At 49.4% G+C, this 17500-nt stretch overlaps 1 protein-coding gene across 1 annotated transcript in view; it reads left to right on the top strand.

Annotated features, from left to right (window-relative positions):
- Positions 1-17500, top strand: part of LOC311229377 (FYVE, RhoGEF and PH domain-containing protein 5-like) — a gene marked incomplete at both ends in the record, with an annotated part of 193490 nt that overhangs the window by 123959 nt on the left and 52031 nt on the right. The window contains 4 exon segments of the mRNA XM_084315464.1: positions 12618-12668; positions 13512-13570; positions 14509-14580; positions 16306-16374. Of these exon segments, the coding sequence (XP_084171590.1) occupies positions 12618-12668; positions 13512-13570; positions 14509-14580; positions 16306-16374 (251 nt within the window).

Raw genomic sequence — 17500 nt, 5'->3', positions numbered from 1 at the left:
TCAGGACAGACAGATGAAACCATCACAGTCAGGACAGACAGCTGAAACCATCACAGTCAGGACAGACAGCTGAAACCATCACAGTCAGGACAGACAGCTGAAACCATCACAGTCAGGACAGACAGCTGAAACCATCACAGTCAGGACAGACAGCTGAGGCTATAATTACTGTGTGTCTGAGATTATAATTACTGTGTGTCTGAGACTATAATTACTGTGTGTCTTTTTATCGAGAATAAATCGAATCCACAAAAATTATGGAAGTGCTTAAAGCAAACAGGGTATGGAAACAAGCTCAGGACAAAAGCTAAAAACATGGGGCGCTCTGACCCGGCAACCTTTGCCAAATGTCTTCCCCCCGTCTATCTCCCATTCTTCCTCTCTCTCTCTCTCTCTCTCTCTCTCTCTCTCTCTCTCTCTCTCTCTCTCTACCGGACTGCCCGGTAGTAAAAAAAACAATAAAAACTACCAAAAAACATAAAAATAAAACATGATTCTAGTTTTTTAACACCATAGCGAATACCCTAGTTAAGAGACTGCCAAGTACAACTGGCATGTATGGGGGAAAACAGGTAGGGGAGTACTACAAACAGAAAGGTATCCAGACAGATTCCTTCTCCTTTGCGAGTGTGACTGAGGACACAGTTTTGAAAAAACTGAGGGTGCTCAATTCCAACAAGGCAACAGGACAGGACCTGCTAGATTTCTTAGGAATGCAGCTGAGTCCATCGCCTCCGGCTTAACACACATTGCAAATCTATCTATCGGTCAAGGACAGTTTCCCTATGATCTCAAACAAGCCAGAGTCATTCCGCTTCACAAAAAAGGCAATAAACTAGACCCAGGGAACTATAGGTGTGAGGTTTTGTCCGCTGCTCACCAACTTTCTCTGTTTTCTTTAAGCCTACTGTTAGAAATTCCCTTCTCACTCACTCTCTCTAGCCCCCACCCTCTCGTTCTTTACTCTCGTTTACTCTCAGTGGCCACACCTGGACTATTATCAATTACCTCTCGCACCTGTGGTGGCAGGCTAATTAGTTCCCCTGTGGGCTTTAAATACCAGGGCTCTTCCCCTCGTTTCGGCGTGGGGTCGTGTTGTATTCATGCTGAGTCATATTCTCTAACATCTAGACTCTTTCGGGAGATCCTCTGGTCTACCAATGCTGTATATGGATTTCTCCAGCCTTGAGATGTTTTGCTCCAGCCTTCGTCTGCTGTCGCCGTAGCCTGTGGAGGAGACTGTTCTGCGCTCCCTGTACTTCCACGGGAGGCACCCCAGCGCTCCACTGCAGACCCCAGCGCAGCTGTTCGTCCTGACGCACATCTAGACCAACGCGCATCTCCCGGACCCTCGGGCTTGGCACGCTCTCCAGTCACCAGCGCGCAACGCGCATCTGCAAGGGCTTGGCACGCTCTCCAGTCTCCAGCGCGCAACGCGCATCTTCCAAGGATCCTCGTGCTTGGCACGCTCTCCAGTCACCAGCGCGCAACGCGCATCTGCAAGGGCTTGGCACGCTCTCCAGTCACCAGCGCGCAACGCGCATCTTCAAGGGCTTGGCACGCTCTCCAGTCTCCAGCGCGCAACGCGCATCTTCCAAGGATCCTCGTGCTTGGCACACTCCTCCTCGCAGACGCACCCCGAGGCGTCTCTCGGTTCCGACGTGCACACCAAGGTGTGGCGCGCCACTCTGTTCCTCGGCTCCGACAGTCGGCTACCCGGTGGACGACACCCTCGCCACCGCCACTGTTCCAGCACTCTGTTCCTCGGCTCCGACAGCGGCTACCCGGTGGACGACACCCTCGCCACCGCCACTGTTCCAGCACTCTGTTCCTCGGCTCCGACAGCGGCTACCCGGTGGACGACACCCTCGCCACCGCCACTGTTCCAGCACTCTGTTCCTCGGCTCCGACAGTCGGCTACCCGGTGGACGACACCCTCGCCACCGCCACTGTTCCAGCACTCTGTTCCTCGGCTCCGACAGCGGCTACCCGGTGGACGACACCCTCGCCACCGCCACTGTTCCAGCACTCTGTTCCTCGGCTCCGACAGCGGCTACCCGGTGGACGACACCCTCGCCACCGCCACTGTTCCAGCACTCTGTTCCTCGGCTCCGACAGTCGGCTACCCGGTGGACGACACCCTCGCCACCGCCACTGTTCCAGCACTCTGTTCCTCGGCTCGGACAGCCAGCCACCCGGTGGCGATGCCCTCGCCCCGCTGCTGTCCCTGTACCATTACGCATACGCCTGGGTGAGTTTTGATTGTGATGTCACTCACCCAGCGTAATGCCTCTTGCCCCCGTTCCCGCTGCTGTTTCCTGTACCATTACGCATACGCCTGGGTGAGTTTTGATTGTGATGTCACTCACCCAGCGTAATGCCTCTTGCCCCCGTCTCGCTGCTGTTCCTGTACCATTACGCATACGCCTGGGTGAGTTTTGATTGTGATGTCACTCACCCAGCGTATTGCCTCCTTTAGTTCTCACTTAGTTAGTAGTTTGGACATTTCATCTCCCACTCTGTTTTTGTTCTCACTTAGATAGTATTTTTGGACATTACATCTCCCCCTGTGTGTTTGTCACACGAAGATATTATTACTTTGTTACTTTGTTTATTTGGACTGTTCTGCATCTGCTCTGTTTGTTCCCTTTTGAATATTAACCCTCTCCTCTGTTCTGCAGAGCGGCCCAGATGTTTTCCCACCAGTCCCCAGTTCCTCCCTGTCCCCAGCCCGCCTCCGCGGGTCTCTGTCCCCAGTTCCTCCCTGTTCCCCAGCCCGCCTCCGCGGGCCTCAGTCCCCTCTGTCCCTAGTTCTCCCCTTTCTAGTTCCACCTAGTTCCTGGTCCCAAGTTCTCCCCTTCTAGTTCCACCTAGTTCCTTGTCCCTAGTTCTCCTAGTCCCCAGTTCTCCTGTTCCCTAGCTCTCCTTGTCCCGACTTCTCCTAGTCTCTAGTTCCTCTGTTCCTTTAACCTTCCCCTAGTGTTCCTTTAACCTTCCCTTAGCGTTCCTTTAATGTTTCCCCTAGCGTTCATTAACCTTCCCTTAGTGTTCCCTTTTCCTGCCCGCCTCTTAAAGGCACCTAGTTTTTCCCCTCTTGTTATATTCCTGTATTTGTGTTCTCCCTTAAAGGGACAGTGCCCTTTTTCCCTGTCTCTCAATAAATATCTGTTTCTTGGCAAACCATCATACCTGTCTTGTGTTGTGCGATTGGGGTCGGTTACAAACCATAACAGTACGACCCCACCAAATCGATGACCCCAGCCAGCACAGACGGTGTATGTTGAGTTTGCCTTTTTTTCTTGTTCCCTCTAGCTCCCCTCTAGCTTCCTTGTTAGCCTGTTAGCTCCCCTGTTAGCTTGTTGGTCTCCCCGGTTAGCTTCCCTGTTAGCCCTGTTTAGCTCCCCTCTTAGCCTTGTTTGACCCCCCTGCAGCTTGTTAGGCCTCTACTACCAGCATGGCCCTGTCTGCTAGCTTTGCCTCGGCGGCTAGCACAGCCTCTATGTTAATGCAGCCCTTACTGCTGGCATAGGCCCTGTAGCTAGCCATGCCCTGGCAGCTAACCCAGTCCCTCAGCAGAGCCCCAGTCTGCTAGCTTAGCCCCGGCTGCTAGCACAGCCTCTATGTTTATGCAGCCCTTGCTGCTGGCATGGGCCCTGTAGCTAGCCATGCCCTGGCAGCTAACCCTGTCCCTCAGCAGAGCCCCAGTCTGCTAGCTTAGCCCCGGCTGCTAGCACAGCCTCTATGTTAATGCAGCCTTGCAGCTGGCATAGGCCCTGTAGCTAGCCAGGCCAAAGCAGCTAACCCGGTCCCTCTGCATGGCCTCCACTTTTTTGTGTAGTTTATCCCACTGCTAGGACTGCCCTTTCAGCTAGCAAGGTCAGTTTATCTCCCACTGCTAGGACTGCCTTTTCAGCTAGCAAGGTCAGTTTATCTCTCACTGCTAGGACTGCCTTTTCAGCTAGCAAGGTCAGTTTTTCTCCCACTGCTAGGACTGCCTTTTCAGCTAGCAAGGTCAGTTTATCTCACACTGCTAGGACTGCCCTTCAGCTAGCAAGGTCAGTTTATCTCACACAGCTAGGACTGTCCTTCCAGCTAGCTTGTTCTCTCATGCTGGTCCAGCCCTGTCTGCCAGCCTAGCTCCGGCAGCTAGCGCAGCCTCTATGTTAATGTAGCAGTACAGCTGGCATAGGCCCTGTAGCTATCAGTGCCTTGGCAGCTACCCTTTCCCCCTGCTAGCCTAGCTCGGCAGCTAGCGCAGCCTCTATGTTGATGTAGCAGTACAGCTAGCATAGGCCCTGTAGCTATCAGTGCCTTGGCAGCTACCCTTTCCCTCTGCTAGCCCTTTCCCGGTGCTACCATGGTTACCCCTTAGCTACCCTGCTTGCCCCTCAGTTCCTCTAGACCAGTTCCTCTAGACCAGTTCTCTAGACCAATTCTCTAGGCCAGTTCTCTAAACCAGTTCTCTAGACCGGTTCTCTAGGCCAGTTCTCTTGGCCAGTTCTCTAGGCTAGTTCTCTGGACCCAGTTCCTCCTGACCCGGTTCCTCTAGGCCCGGTTTCCTCTAGGCCAGTTCCTCCTGTTGCCCCTCTGCTACCCTAGTTACCCCTCGGCGACCCTGTTTCTTTTGCTAGCCCCACTCTTGTGGTGGCTTCCCCTGCTGGCTTGGCCAGTACCTTTTGTTTTTGTCTTGTTTTGCCCCCTGCCACTCTGTCTGTATTTGTTTTGGGTCGCCAGGTGGCTCCCGTTGAGGGGGGGGTACTGTGAGGTTTTGTCCGCTGCTCACCAACTTTCTCTGTTTTCTTTAAGCCTACTGTTAGAAATTCCCTTCTCACTCACTCTCTCTAGCCCCCACCCTCTCGTTCTTTACTCTCGTTTACTCTCAGTGGCCACACCTGGACTATTATCAATTACCTCTCGCACCTGTGGTGGCAGGCTAATTAGTTCCCCTGTGGGCTTTAAATACCAGGGCTCTTCCCCTCGTTTCGGCGTGGGGTCGTGTTGTATTCATGCTGAGTCATATTCTCTAACATCTAGACTCTTTCGGGAGATCCTCTGGTCTACCAATGCTGTATATGGATTTCTCCAGCCTTGAGATGTTTTGCTCCAGCCTTCGTCTGCTGTCGCCGTAGCCTGTGGAGGAGACTGTTCTGCGCTCCCTGTACTTCCACGGGAGGCACCCCAGCGCTCCACTGCAGACCCCAGCGCAGCTGTTCGTCCTGACGCACATCTAGACCAACGCGCATCTCCCGGACCCTCGGGCTTGGCACGCTCTCCAGTCACCAGCGCGCAACGCGCATCTGCAAGGGCTTGGCACGCTCTCCAGTCTCCAGCGCGCAACGCGCATCTTCCAAGGATCCTCGTGCTTGGCACGCTCTCCAGTCACCAGCGCGCAACGCGCATCTGCAAGGGCTTGGCACGCTCTCCAGTCACCAGCGCGCAACGCGCATCTTCAAGGGCTTGGCACGCTCTCCAGTCTCCAGCGCGCAACGCGCATCTTCCAAGGATCCTCGTGCTTGGCACACTCCTCCTCGCAGACGCACCCCGAGGCGTCTCTCGGTTCCGACGTGCACACCAAGGTGTGGCGCGCCACTCTGTTCCTCGGCTCCGACAGCGGCTACCCGGTGGACGACACCCTCGCCACCGCCACTGTTCCAGCACTCTGTTCCTCGGCTCCGACAGCGGCTACCCGGTGGACGACACCCTCGCCACCGCCACTGTTCCAGCACTCTGTTCCTCGGCTCCGACAGTCGGCTACCCGGTGGACGACACCCTCGCCACCGCCACTGTTCCAGCACTCTGTTCCTCGGCTCCGACAGCGGCTACCCGGTGGACGACACCCTCGCCACCGCCACTGTTCCAGCACTCTGTTCCTCGGCTCCGACAGCAGCTACCCGGTGGACGACACCCTCGCCACCGCCACTGTTCCAGCACTCTGTTCCTCGGCTCCGACAGTCGGCTACCCGGTGGACGACACCCTCGCCACCGCCACTGTTCCAGCACTCTGTTCCTCGGCTCGGACAGCCAGCCACCCGGTGGCGATGCCCTCGCCCCGCTGCTGTCCCTGTACCATTACGCATACGCCTGGGTGAGTTTTGATTGTGATGTCACTCACCCAGCGTAATGCCTCTTGCCCCCGTTCCCGCTGCTGTTTCCTGTACCATTACGCATACGCCTGGGTGAGTTTTGATTGTGATGTCACTCACCCAGCGTAATGCCTCTTGCCCCCGTCTCGCTGCTGTTCCTGTACCATTACGCATACGCCTGGGTGAGTTTTGATTGTGATGTCACTCACCCAGCGTATTGCCTCCTTTAGTTCTCACTTAGTTAGTAGTTTGGACATTTCATCTCCCACTCTGTTTTTGTTCTCACTTAGATAGTATTTTTGGACATTACATCTCCCCCTGTGTGTTTGTCACACGAAGATATTATTACTTTGTTACTTTGTTTATTTGGACTGTTCTGCATCTGCTCTGTTTGTTCCCTTTTGAATATTAACCCTCTCCTCTGTTCTGCAGAGCGGCCCAGATGTTTTCCCACCAGTCCCCAGTTCCTCCCTGTCCCCAGCCCGCCTCCGCGGGTCTCTGTCCCCAGTTCCTCCCTGTTCCCCAGCCCGCCTCCGCGGGCCTCAGTCCCCTCTGTCCCTAGTTCTCCCCTTTCTAGTTCCACCTAGTTCCTGGTCCCAAGTTCTCCCCTTCTAGTTCCACCTAGTTCCTTGTCCCTAGTTCTCCTAGTCCCCAGTTCTCCTGTTCCCTAGCTCTCCTTGTCCCGACTTCTCCTAGTCTCTAGTTCCTCTGTTCCTTTAACCTTCCCCTAGTGTTCCTTTAACCTTCCCTTAGCGTTCCTTTAATGTTTCCCCTAGCGTTCATTAACCTTCCCTTAGTGTTCCCTTTTCCTGCCCGCCTCTTAAAGGCACCTAGTTTTTCCCCTCTGGTTATATTCCTGTATTTGTGTTCTCCCTTAAAGGGACAGTGCCCTTTTTCCCTGTCTCTCAATAAATATCTGTTTCTTGGCAAACCATCATACCTGTCTTGTGTTGTGCGATTGGGGTCGGTTACAAACCATAACAATAGGCCTGTGTCGATTCTCAGTGCGGTGTCCAAAGTCATAGAAAGGATCATTAATGATCAAATAAACGAATACCTCTCTACAAACAACCTGTTGTACGAGCTCCAGTCTGGATTTAGAACATCACATTCCAAAGACACATGTTTACTATATCTGACAGACCAAATTAGAACAGAGGTGGACAAAGGTCAATTCTGTGGGATGGTTTTAATAGATTTACAAAAAGCCTTCGACACCGTTAACCACGACATACTTTTATATAAACTGAAGGCTATGAGTTTTAACAGTACATCCTTAAGGTAAGGTAAGGTACATTTTATTTATATAGCGCTTTTCCAGATTAAAATCACAAAGTGCTTTACAGGCAGTAAAAGGTTAATCAGAATAGAATAACCACACACATTACATCACATACAAGATTGTAGAATACTTCAAAAATAAATAAATTAAAATACAATCACACATACACACATGTTATACCACATACATGATCAATTGAAAGCCTGACTGTATAGAAAGGTTTTTAGACCTTGTTTAAAAGACTCCACACTAACAGCAGACCTGATTTCATAAGGTAGCTGATTCCATAGCTTGGGTGCTACGACTGAAAAAGCCCGGTCACCCTTGGTTTTTAGTTTGGTCCAGGGGACGACGAGCTCTCCTTGGTTGGAGGAGCGGAGAGCCCTATTAGGGCAGTAAGGGGTTATAAGCTCAGCAATGTAGCTTGGGGCTTCACCCTTTAAAGCCTTGTAGGTGGTGAGCGCAATTTAAAAATCAATCCTGTATTTTACAGGTAGCCAATGTAGCGTGGCTAATACAGGGGTAATGTGTTCTCTGCGTTTGGTTCTGGTTAACAATCTGGCGGCCGCATTCTGAATGATTTGAAGTTTAGCCAAAGCTGCTTTGTCAAGGCAAGTGAACAGAGAATTACAATAGTCAATTCTGGAAGAAATAAAAACATGAATAACCTGTTCAAGACAGTGATATGGGATATTGGGGCGCAATTTTGCAATATATCTTAGTTGGAAAAAACAAGACCGGGTTAGTGACTTTAAGTGTTCGTTAAAATTTAGAAACTGATCAAAGATGACCCCCAGATGTCTTGAGCTTGGCTTCAGGTAAGCGGCTAGTGGACCAAGTGCAGTTACAACATCAGCTTTTTGTGTGTCTGGCCCGAAGTATAGTAACTCTGTTTTTCCCTTATTCAGCTGTAAGAAATTACTATCCATCCATGAATTGATCTTGGAAAAACAATCAACAAGAGCTGACAGTTTTTTTGAACATTTTGGGGTTTAAAAGAAAAATATAACTGGCTGTCGTCAGCATAAAAATTATAGCAAATGTCTTTAAATTAAAGGGGCAGCATATAGATGGAAAACATGGAGTCATATCTGAGAGGCAGGAAACAAGTAGTGGAAATTAATGGGAGCATCTCCTCCTCACTCCAACAGACGTGCGGGGTGCCGCAAGGGAGTATTTTAGGACCACTTTTATTTCTTTTATATGTCAATGACATGAAACTGCCTGTGAATGTAAATTGTTTTTATTTGCGGACGATGCTGCACTCATGGTCTCCCATCAGGACAAAAGAGAAGTTGAGAGGTCACTCAGTCTAGAGCTTGTCAAGATCAGTCATTGGCTGGTCGAAAACAGGTTACCCTCCACCTGGGTAAAACCGAAGCTATCCTTTTTGGCTCTGCCATACGACTTAAGAGGTCTCCTGGGTTCAAGGTAGTGGTAGGAGATATCGAGGTAACGGCAAAGGAGGAAGTCACGTACCTAGGATGTGTTTTGGACAACACCTTATCAGGGGTGAGCATGGCACAAAAGGTGGTCACAAAGATCAATCAGAGAATACAATTTCTCAGTAGAGTGTCCACCTATATTAACAGGTCAGCCTTAGAAGTCCTGGCAGGGGCCCTGATCCAATGTCATCATGACTATGCATGCTCCTCCTGGTACACTGGCATCACAGTAGCACTGAAAGGTAGGCTACAGACACCTCAGAACAAATGAGTTAGACTGATGTTAAAACTCCATCCCAGGACTCACCTTTCACAGACACATTTTAACAGCCTCAAGTGGCTCAGGGTTGAGGAGAGGGTCTCTCAATTAAAACTCTGCATGGTACACAAGATACTTGACCCTAACCCTCTGCATGGTACACAAGATACTCTGGAATACTGTCCCTCAGTACCTTAGTGGATATTTTAACAGGGTTAGGGATGTACACGGACATGCCACCAGGGAGAGTCCTACAGTGTGAGGATTCGCCTGTCCCTGGACCTTTTTCCTGTGTTTTCCCTGTCTACTCTCCTCTACTCTTCACCAGCCCCCACCCTTGGACATCCTTGATCCTCTACCTTCACGCACCTGTTGGGAGTTTGCAATCACCTCGGGAGAGTACATAGGTTGCAGACTCCCCTCCAGTCCTTGTCGGGTCGTTCTATGTTCTGGACTCTGTGTTCGTTCTGTATCTGTATCTGTATCTATGTTCACTCTGTGTTCATGGAGTTCTGTACGGTTACCATCCTGTACGTTACCATCTCCTGCCGCGTCTCCGGCGTGAGACGACGTGCCAGCCATCACCACCTGTCGCCGTTTGCCTGGAGTGGGACACCGTCTTCGCTCTCTAATTCTCTACGGGAGGTTTTCCAGTGTTCCCACTCCAGACGTCAAGCCGGCGCGCATCGCTCCCTATTTCCACGGGAGGATGCGTCTCTTCCCCCCGGCCTCCGCTGTCGGGCCCCTGTCTCCGTACCAGGCCTCCGCCGTCGGAACCCTGTCCTCATTCCCTGTAAGCAGCTCTGGCCCTCGCCCTGTCCAAGGCCTTAACCCAGTTCTCTGTCCCTGTCTCCAGCCCGCCTCTCCGGGCCTCTGTCCCTGTCCCCCTCTCCAGTGCCCCTGGTCCTGGTCCTTGACATTTAGCCCTGGCCCTGTCCCTTAGCCTTAGTCCCTTAGCCTGTTCGCCTCTTAAAGGCACAGTGCCGCATTTTCCTTATTTCTTTGACTCTAGTGTTTTTGTGTTCTCCCTTAAAGGGACTGTGCCGCTTTTTGTTATGTAATAAATAAATGCCCTGTTTTGGCTTACTCTCATACCTGTCTTGTGTTGTGCGATTGGGGTCGGTTACAAACCATAACATACAGACATCGTCCCAGTGAGATGCAATAGAAAAATAGGCCAAAACTCATTCCTATATTCAGCAGCAGTACAATGGAATAGCCTACCAATGGAGTTGAAGCCCATAAGCCCCTTCTCCACGTTTAAATCAGCTATAAAGAGGTGGATCATAAGTAGATGAAGCTGGGAGTAGTGAACAAAGGGTTTCTAATATGTGTTATTCCTTTTTATTCTTTTATTGTTTATAAAATGGAATATTAACACATTCATGGCCATTGTAATGTGGCTGGAATGTGGCTGGAACGCCAGCTTTCCATTACAAAAGCACGTTGTTTGTAGAGCTAAATCTATATTTTATATTATAGCTATGGATACAATATCGTGGTCATTTGACAGTATGAACCTTCCGTTCAAGATGCAAAAAATAAATACATTTTCCATCAATAAGTTCCCGTTTTATACCGTGGTGAATATGAGTGTTATTTCTGAATGATCTGAGATCATTCCTGTGAGGCTATTTATAAGGCGCGATGCTAATAACGTTAAATCCATTGGCGTTTTGTCCCTACACACGCTAGAGTTAAAAATCCAAATGCATATGATCGGTATTATGTTCCATCATGAATGCATGAAACGGGGGGGGGTCGATTCTGATGAATTGATTGCCAATAACGGCATTCGTTATTACCACAACATACGCTGATCAGGGCGATGGCTATGAAATCCTTGCACGATCAAGCTGAAATTGACGTTAAATTTCCTTACCTGTGGCCGGTCGGATTCCAAAAAGAATATTCCAATTATTTGATTGCCATCTGGTAGATTTGGCCCATGATATAACCCACCACAGCGTGGCGAGTCGGGGGTCCCGAGGGCCATTCAATGCGATCCGGTGAAGCCATAGGTTCACGTTAGTAAAAAAGTCCGGCCGGAGCGTTTTCAGTGTGGCACCCGGTCTGCAACAGGGGTTACTGCATTCTCGAGACAGCGCCACTACGAGGATTTGGCCGGTACTGCACCTTCGGAGTCCCAATATGCCTTTTCCAGGCAAAATACAGCTCTGTGACATTGAATAGGATATTAAAATCGAAAAAAAAGGGTCAAAAACGTATATATACGTGATTGGCCGTCAATCGCTGGCTCCCAATAACGTATATATACGTGATTGGCATGTATTATTGGTATTGCACAGTTGAACAATTTGATTGTAAGTTGTCTGCAATATATCGCCCCCCCCCCCCCCCCCCCTCCCTGGCGTGGCGGGTTCACCCATGTGTATCCACAGACTCTGACCATGGTTTTTTCTTTTTATACCATCCTGACACACAGACACTACAAACACCCACGTCCACACACCAGGACATAACTCCACCCACGTCCACACACCAGGACATAACTCCACCCACGTCCACAACACCAGGACATAACTCCACCCACGTCCACAACACCAGGACATAACTCCACCCACGTCCACAACACCAGGACATGACTCCACCCACGTCCACAACACCAGGACATAACTCCACCCACGTCCACAACACCAGGACATGACTCCACCCACGTCCACAACACCAGGACATAACTCCACCCAGGTCCACACACCAGGACATAACTCCACCCACGTCCACACACCAGGACATAACTCCACCCATGTCCACACACCAGGACATAACTCCACCCACCAGGACATAACTCCACCCACGTCCACAACACCAGGACATAACTCCACCCACGTCCACACACCAGGACATAACTCCACCCACCAGGACATAACTCCACCCACGTCCACAACACCAGGACATAACTCCACCCACCAGGACATAACTCCACCCACGTCCACACACCAGGACATAACTCCACGGACACCAATGATGAAGGACCACAATGAAACAACCGTATGGCTTTATTGTGTTTATTTAATCCTATTGGTAAATGGTGATATATATATATATATTTATACCTGTTCACCTGTGTTCAAATGTATGTTATTCCATTCTAAATCAATAAACTATTCTATCTATCTATCTATCTATCTATCTATCTATCTATCTATCTATCTATCTATCTATCTATCCATCCATCCATCCATCCATCCATCCATCCATCCATCCATCCATCCATCCATCCATCCATCCATCCATCCATCCATCCATCCATCCATCCATCCATCCATCCATCCATCCATCCATCCATCCATCCATCCATCCATCCATCCATCCATCCATCCATCCATCCATCCATCCATCCATCCATCCATCTATAACTACATACATTTACAATTAAATTAGCAATTTCTTTCATAACAGTGTATTCTTTCTGAAGTCACGTTTCTTAATATCAATGTACATTATTCTAAATCACTGCCTCGACAATCCGTAAAACATTCTTAATTTTAGCGTTTGTCTGCATTCATTTCTCTGTTTTCTTCCAGATTACCTGAACAACCTCTCCCCCGACTCCAAGGAGTACGAAGACACTCAAGGTAGGACCTCACTACCGAGCACACTGAACGCTCCTCTGTCACTCACAGGGGAGCTGTCAGGGGAGCTGTCACTCACAGGGGAGCTGTCACTCACAGGGCAGCTGTCACTCACAGGGCAGCTGTATGGTATGGTATTTATTTTAGACAACAAAACATATACAGATCATTACATCACATATTTGCTTTTGTCAAGGAGAGAAACGAAAAGCCAATGACTTATTTACATCGTTGTCCTTGGAAGTCAAGGATGCTTGAAATTATTACATTTGCATAGCAATAATGGCACAACCCTTAATTAATATCAACATGTACATTTGTTGAAACATGTTACTCTAGCCTTGAGTCTGTGTTGTCTCTGAAGCACCCAGCGGGGAAGGGTTGGTGGGGTGGGAGGGAGGACGGAGAGATATCCCGGCTTTGACTGATTACAGTTGCCATCAGCTAGTACCGGAGGGGGAGGTTATTATGACTACAATTGCCGTCATAGGGGAGGAGTTTTGGCTTAGATGATGGGTGATGAGACAGGGCAGCTGTCTTGGCCTCTTGTCTCTTTCATGGTGTTTACAGGGAATTAATTTCAGTTAATTTGCAGTTGAGAGTTGGTTCTAACACTAACCCTTACTCTCTCTTTCTCTCTTTCTTTCTCTCTCTCTCTCTCTCTCTCTCTCTCTCTCTCTCTCTCTCTCTCTCTCTCTCTCTCTCTCTCTCTCTCTCTCTCTCTCTCTCTCTCTCTCTCTCTCTCTCTCTCTCTCTCTATCTCTCTCTCTACCTCTCTCTCTCTTTCTCTCTCTCTCTTTCTCCCCCCCTCTCTCTCTCTTTCTCCCCCCCTCTCTCTCTCTTCAGCTGCTGTGGCGATAGTGTCCGACCTCGCAGATCAAGCGAGTGACAGCTTGAAACATGGGGTGAGCCCTGTCCTATATTATATTGTATTGTATTTTTATTCTAATTTAGTTTATATATTAACATTTTATTTGACTCTACTTTAATTTACAAATGTATATTTACTGATACTGTCTGTTGATGTTGATGCACCAAAGGGACCAAGACAGAGTCCTTGTTGTGCCGTTTACTTAACCCTTTCACTGCCACACTGCAGAAGGTTAACCCTTTACTATCACACTACAGACGGTTACCGTTCGGTAGTGTGATAGTAAAGGGTTAACCGTTTGGTAGTGCGGCAGTGAAAGGGTTAATAAAGGACTGATCCTGATGCAGGACCTCTTTAATGCATTACCTTGAAACAAAATGAACACTTTAAACGTTGCTCCCCCCCCTCTTTCTCTCTCTCTCTTTATCCCTCTCTCCCTCTGTCTCTCTCCCTCTCTCTATCTCTCTCCCTCTCTTTCCCTCTGTCTCCCTCCCTCTCTTTCCCCTCTGTCTCCATCCCTCGTCTCTCTCTCTCTCTCTCCCTCTCTTTCCATCTCTCTCCCTCCCTCCTCTCCCTCTCTCTCCAAATCTCCCCCCCTCTCTCTGTTTATCCCTCTCTCCCTCTCTTTCTGTCTCTCTCTGCCCCCTCTCTCTCTCTGTTTATCCCTATCTCCCTCTCATTCCCTCTCTCCTCCCCCTCTCTCTCTCTCTCACTCTCTCTCTCTCTCTCCCTCTCTCTCTCTCTCTCTCTCTCTCTCTCTCCCTCTCTCTCTCTCGCTCTCTCTCTCTCCCCCTCTCCCTCTCTCCTCTCTCTCTCCCCCCCTCTTTCTCTCTCTCTCTCTCTCTCTCTCCCTCCCTCTCTCTCTCTTTCTCTCTCTCTCTCTCTCTCTCTCTCTCTCTCTCTCTCTCTCTCTCTCTCTCTCTCTCTCTCTCTCTCTCTCTCTCTCTCTCTCTCTCTCTCTCTCTCTCTCAGGAGAACTTGTTGTGTCTGGTCAACATAGAGTTCAGTGTCCTGGGCCAGAAGGACCTCGTCCAGCCCGGCAGGGTAACTCTGATAACAGACCATAGACCACCGCAACACTTCTGGGATTCTGAAATCACGGAGGAGATAGCGGGGGGGAGCAAATTAATAAATGTGGATGAGAGCCTGATGTAAGTCTCCTGAACACGGCGCGACCCATTTCAATCGATCTGAACTTAATCGGCCGAGATAAAGTCCATTTTTCAGTCCCACCCCACACGCATGCGCAGATTGCCAACGTATTCTGACGGCACGCGCCGCGGCGCGAACCGGGTTAGAGCGTTCCATCAGAGGGGGAGCTGGTGCCTGCTTCGGGGCCGGTGCAAGATGTTCAGCCGAACAGGAGAATGGAAAACGATCCACTCAATGGCCAGGCGCGTCTATGGCGACATCTACAATTACCTCATCGAGTCTCCAGGTGGATGGATGGAGCTGATGGAACGTCCTAACCCGGTTTCGCGCAGCGTATGGGGAGTAGGTGCTGAAAAAGGAACTTTATCTCGGCCGATTTAGTTCTGAACGATTAGGAATGGGTCGCGCCGTGTTCAGGAGACTCAGGCGCATAAAAGTCTATTGGATCATGTCTCTAGCGCCCCCCCACAGCCGTATCTGCAATCACTTACATCAAGGCTCTCATCCACATTCATTAATTTGCTCCCCCCCGCAATCTCCTCCGTGATTTCAATGTAACGCGGAAGTGCAGTGGTCTATCTGCCACCCCCCCCCCCCCCTCCCCCTGATGAAGTGTGTGTGTTTCCTCAGGTGTTGGTGAAGGAGGGGACGCTGATGAAGTGTGTGTTTCCTCAGGTGTTGGTGAAGGAGGGGACGCTGATGGAGTGTGTGTTTCTCAGGTGTTCATGAAGGAGGGGACGCTGATGAAGTGTGTGTTTCCTCAGGTGTTGGTGAAGGAGGGGACGCTGATGAAGTGTGTGTTTCCTCAGGTGTTGGTGAAGGAGGGTACGCTGATGAAGTGTGTGTTTCCTCAGGTGTTCATGAAGGAGGGGACGCTGATGAAGTGTGTGTTTCCTCAGGTGTTCATGAAGGAGGGGACGCTGATGAAGTGTGTGTTTCCTCAGGTGTTCATGAAGGAGGGGGACGCTGATGAAGTGTGTGTTTCCCTCAGGTGTTGGTGAAGGAGGTGACGCTGATGGAGTGTGTGTTTCCTCAGGTGTTCATGAAGGAGGGGACGCTGATGAAGTGTGTGTTTCCTCAGGTGTTGGTGAAGGAGGGGGACGCTGATGAAGTGTGTGTTTCCTCAGGTGTTGGTGAAGGAGGGGACGCTGATGAAGTGTGTGTTTCCTCAGGTGTTCATGAAGGAGGGGACGCTGATGAGTGTGTGTTTCCTCAGGTGTTCATGAAGGAGGGGACGCTGATGAAGTGTGTGTTTCCTCAGGTGTCATGAAGGAGGGGACGCTGATGAAGTGTGTGTTTCCTCAGGTGTTGGTGAAGGAGGGGACGCTGATGAAGTGTGTGTTTCCTCAGGTGTTCATGAAGGAGGGACGCTGATGAAGTGTGTGTTTCCTCAGGTGGTTCATGAAGGAGGGGACGCTGATGAGTGTGTGTTTCCTCAAGTGTTCATGAAGGAGGGGACGCTGATGAAGTGTGTGTTTCCTCAGGTGTGGTGAAGGAGGGGACGCTGATGAAGTGTGTGTTTCCTCAGGTGTTCATGAGGAGGGGACACTGATGAAGTGTGTGTTTCCTCAGGTGTTGGTGAAGGAGGGGACGCTGATGAAGTGTGTGTTTCCTCCGGTGTTGGTGAAGGAGGGGACGCTGATGAAGCCCAGCAGGAAGAGCAGACAACCTCGACATTTGTTTCTGGTAAATGATGTCACTTCCTGTCTGGACTTAAAGCAACACACTCAGCAACACAGTTCAGTTCAGTTCAGTTCAGTTCAGAGTTTTTATTTGCACATGGAATAATACAATCATAGTTTCTTCATTAAAAAATCATAAATAGCCATTCCATGGACAAAAGGAGCAGGAAGAAGAATAAATCTTATTCACCTCCTGTATCACAGCGCTCTTCTTGTACTCGCAATACCCGCTGACAGGGGCGTATCTAGACCAAGCACCCAGGGATATTGCAAACACTATTTTTTGCCGATTTTGCCCGTTTTTTTGGGCGAAAATGGGCAGATTTTGTAACTTTTTTTTTTTTTACTTTATTTCAGTTTTAGGGTTAGGGTTAGGGTTAGATGCATCCGTCTGTATGGAGAATGGGAGGGGTTTGTCTGATGTTAAGGCCTTGAGAACATCACCCACTGCTTTGTTCTTCCTAAAGTAATTTCTTCACTATTTTGGAATCATGTAGAATCTTTTGATTGAGCTTGTTTTTTTTTTTTAAGAAAAAATGTATCATTTAGATGCCTTTATTTCATATACTCGACGCAGACGGTAGGCTATATATAGCACATTTGGTTTGCTTTTCAGTTTTCAATCCATAATAAGTTAACAGAAAAAATAAGTACACAACCACATTATTTCAACCTAATAAAACTATGTTTATTGTCATTGTTTTAAGAACACAAGGTGACTTGGTAATACTCACATTTTGAGTAAAAAGAATCCCACTGGTCACAATGGTGACCGTAATAATGTTTTTGTTATAAGGCTCTGAAAATGTTACTGAATGATGTATCAATGTATTTCCAGCTAAATTGAAATAATAAAGGGCCTCAATTAAATATGTGTAGTGTCACATGACCAGAACACAGCTCAGTCGTCGCAAGGTTTAACTGAGGCTAACGTTAACATGATGGCACAGCCTCCTCCAATCCCTCCACCAGAGCAAGGCCAGAGAGAGAGAGAGGAGAGAGAGAGAGAGGAGAGAGAGAGAGAGCAGAGGAGAAGAGAGGAGAGGAGAGGAGAGGAGAGGAGAGGAGAGGAGAGGAGAGGAGAGGAGAGGAGAGGAGAGGAGGAGGGAGAGGAGAGGAGAGGGGGAGAG

Source organism: Notolepis coatsorum (assembly GCF_963971535.1).
Source record: "Notolepis coatsorum genome assembly, chromosome: 6".
NCBI lineage: Eukaryota > Metazoa > Chordata > Actinopteri > Aulopiformes > Paralepididae > Notolepis > Notolepis coatsorum.
Note: the sequence above shows the minus strand (reverse complement) of the source record. Positions and strands in the feature narration are given on the sequence as shown.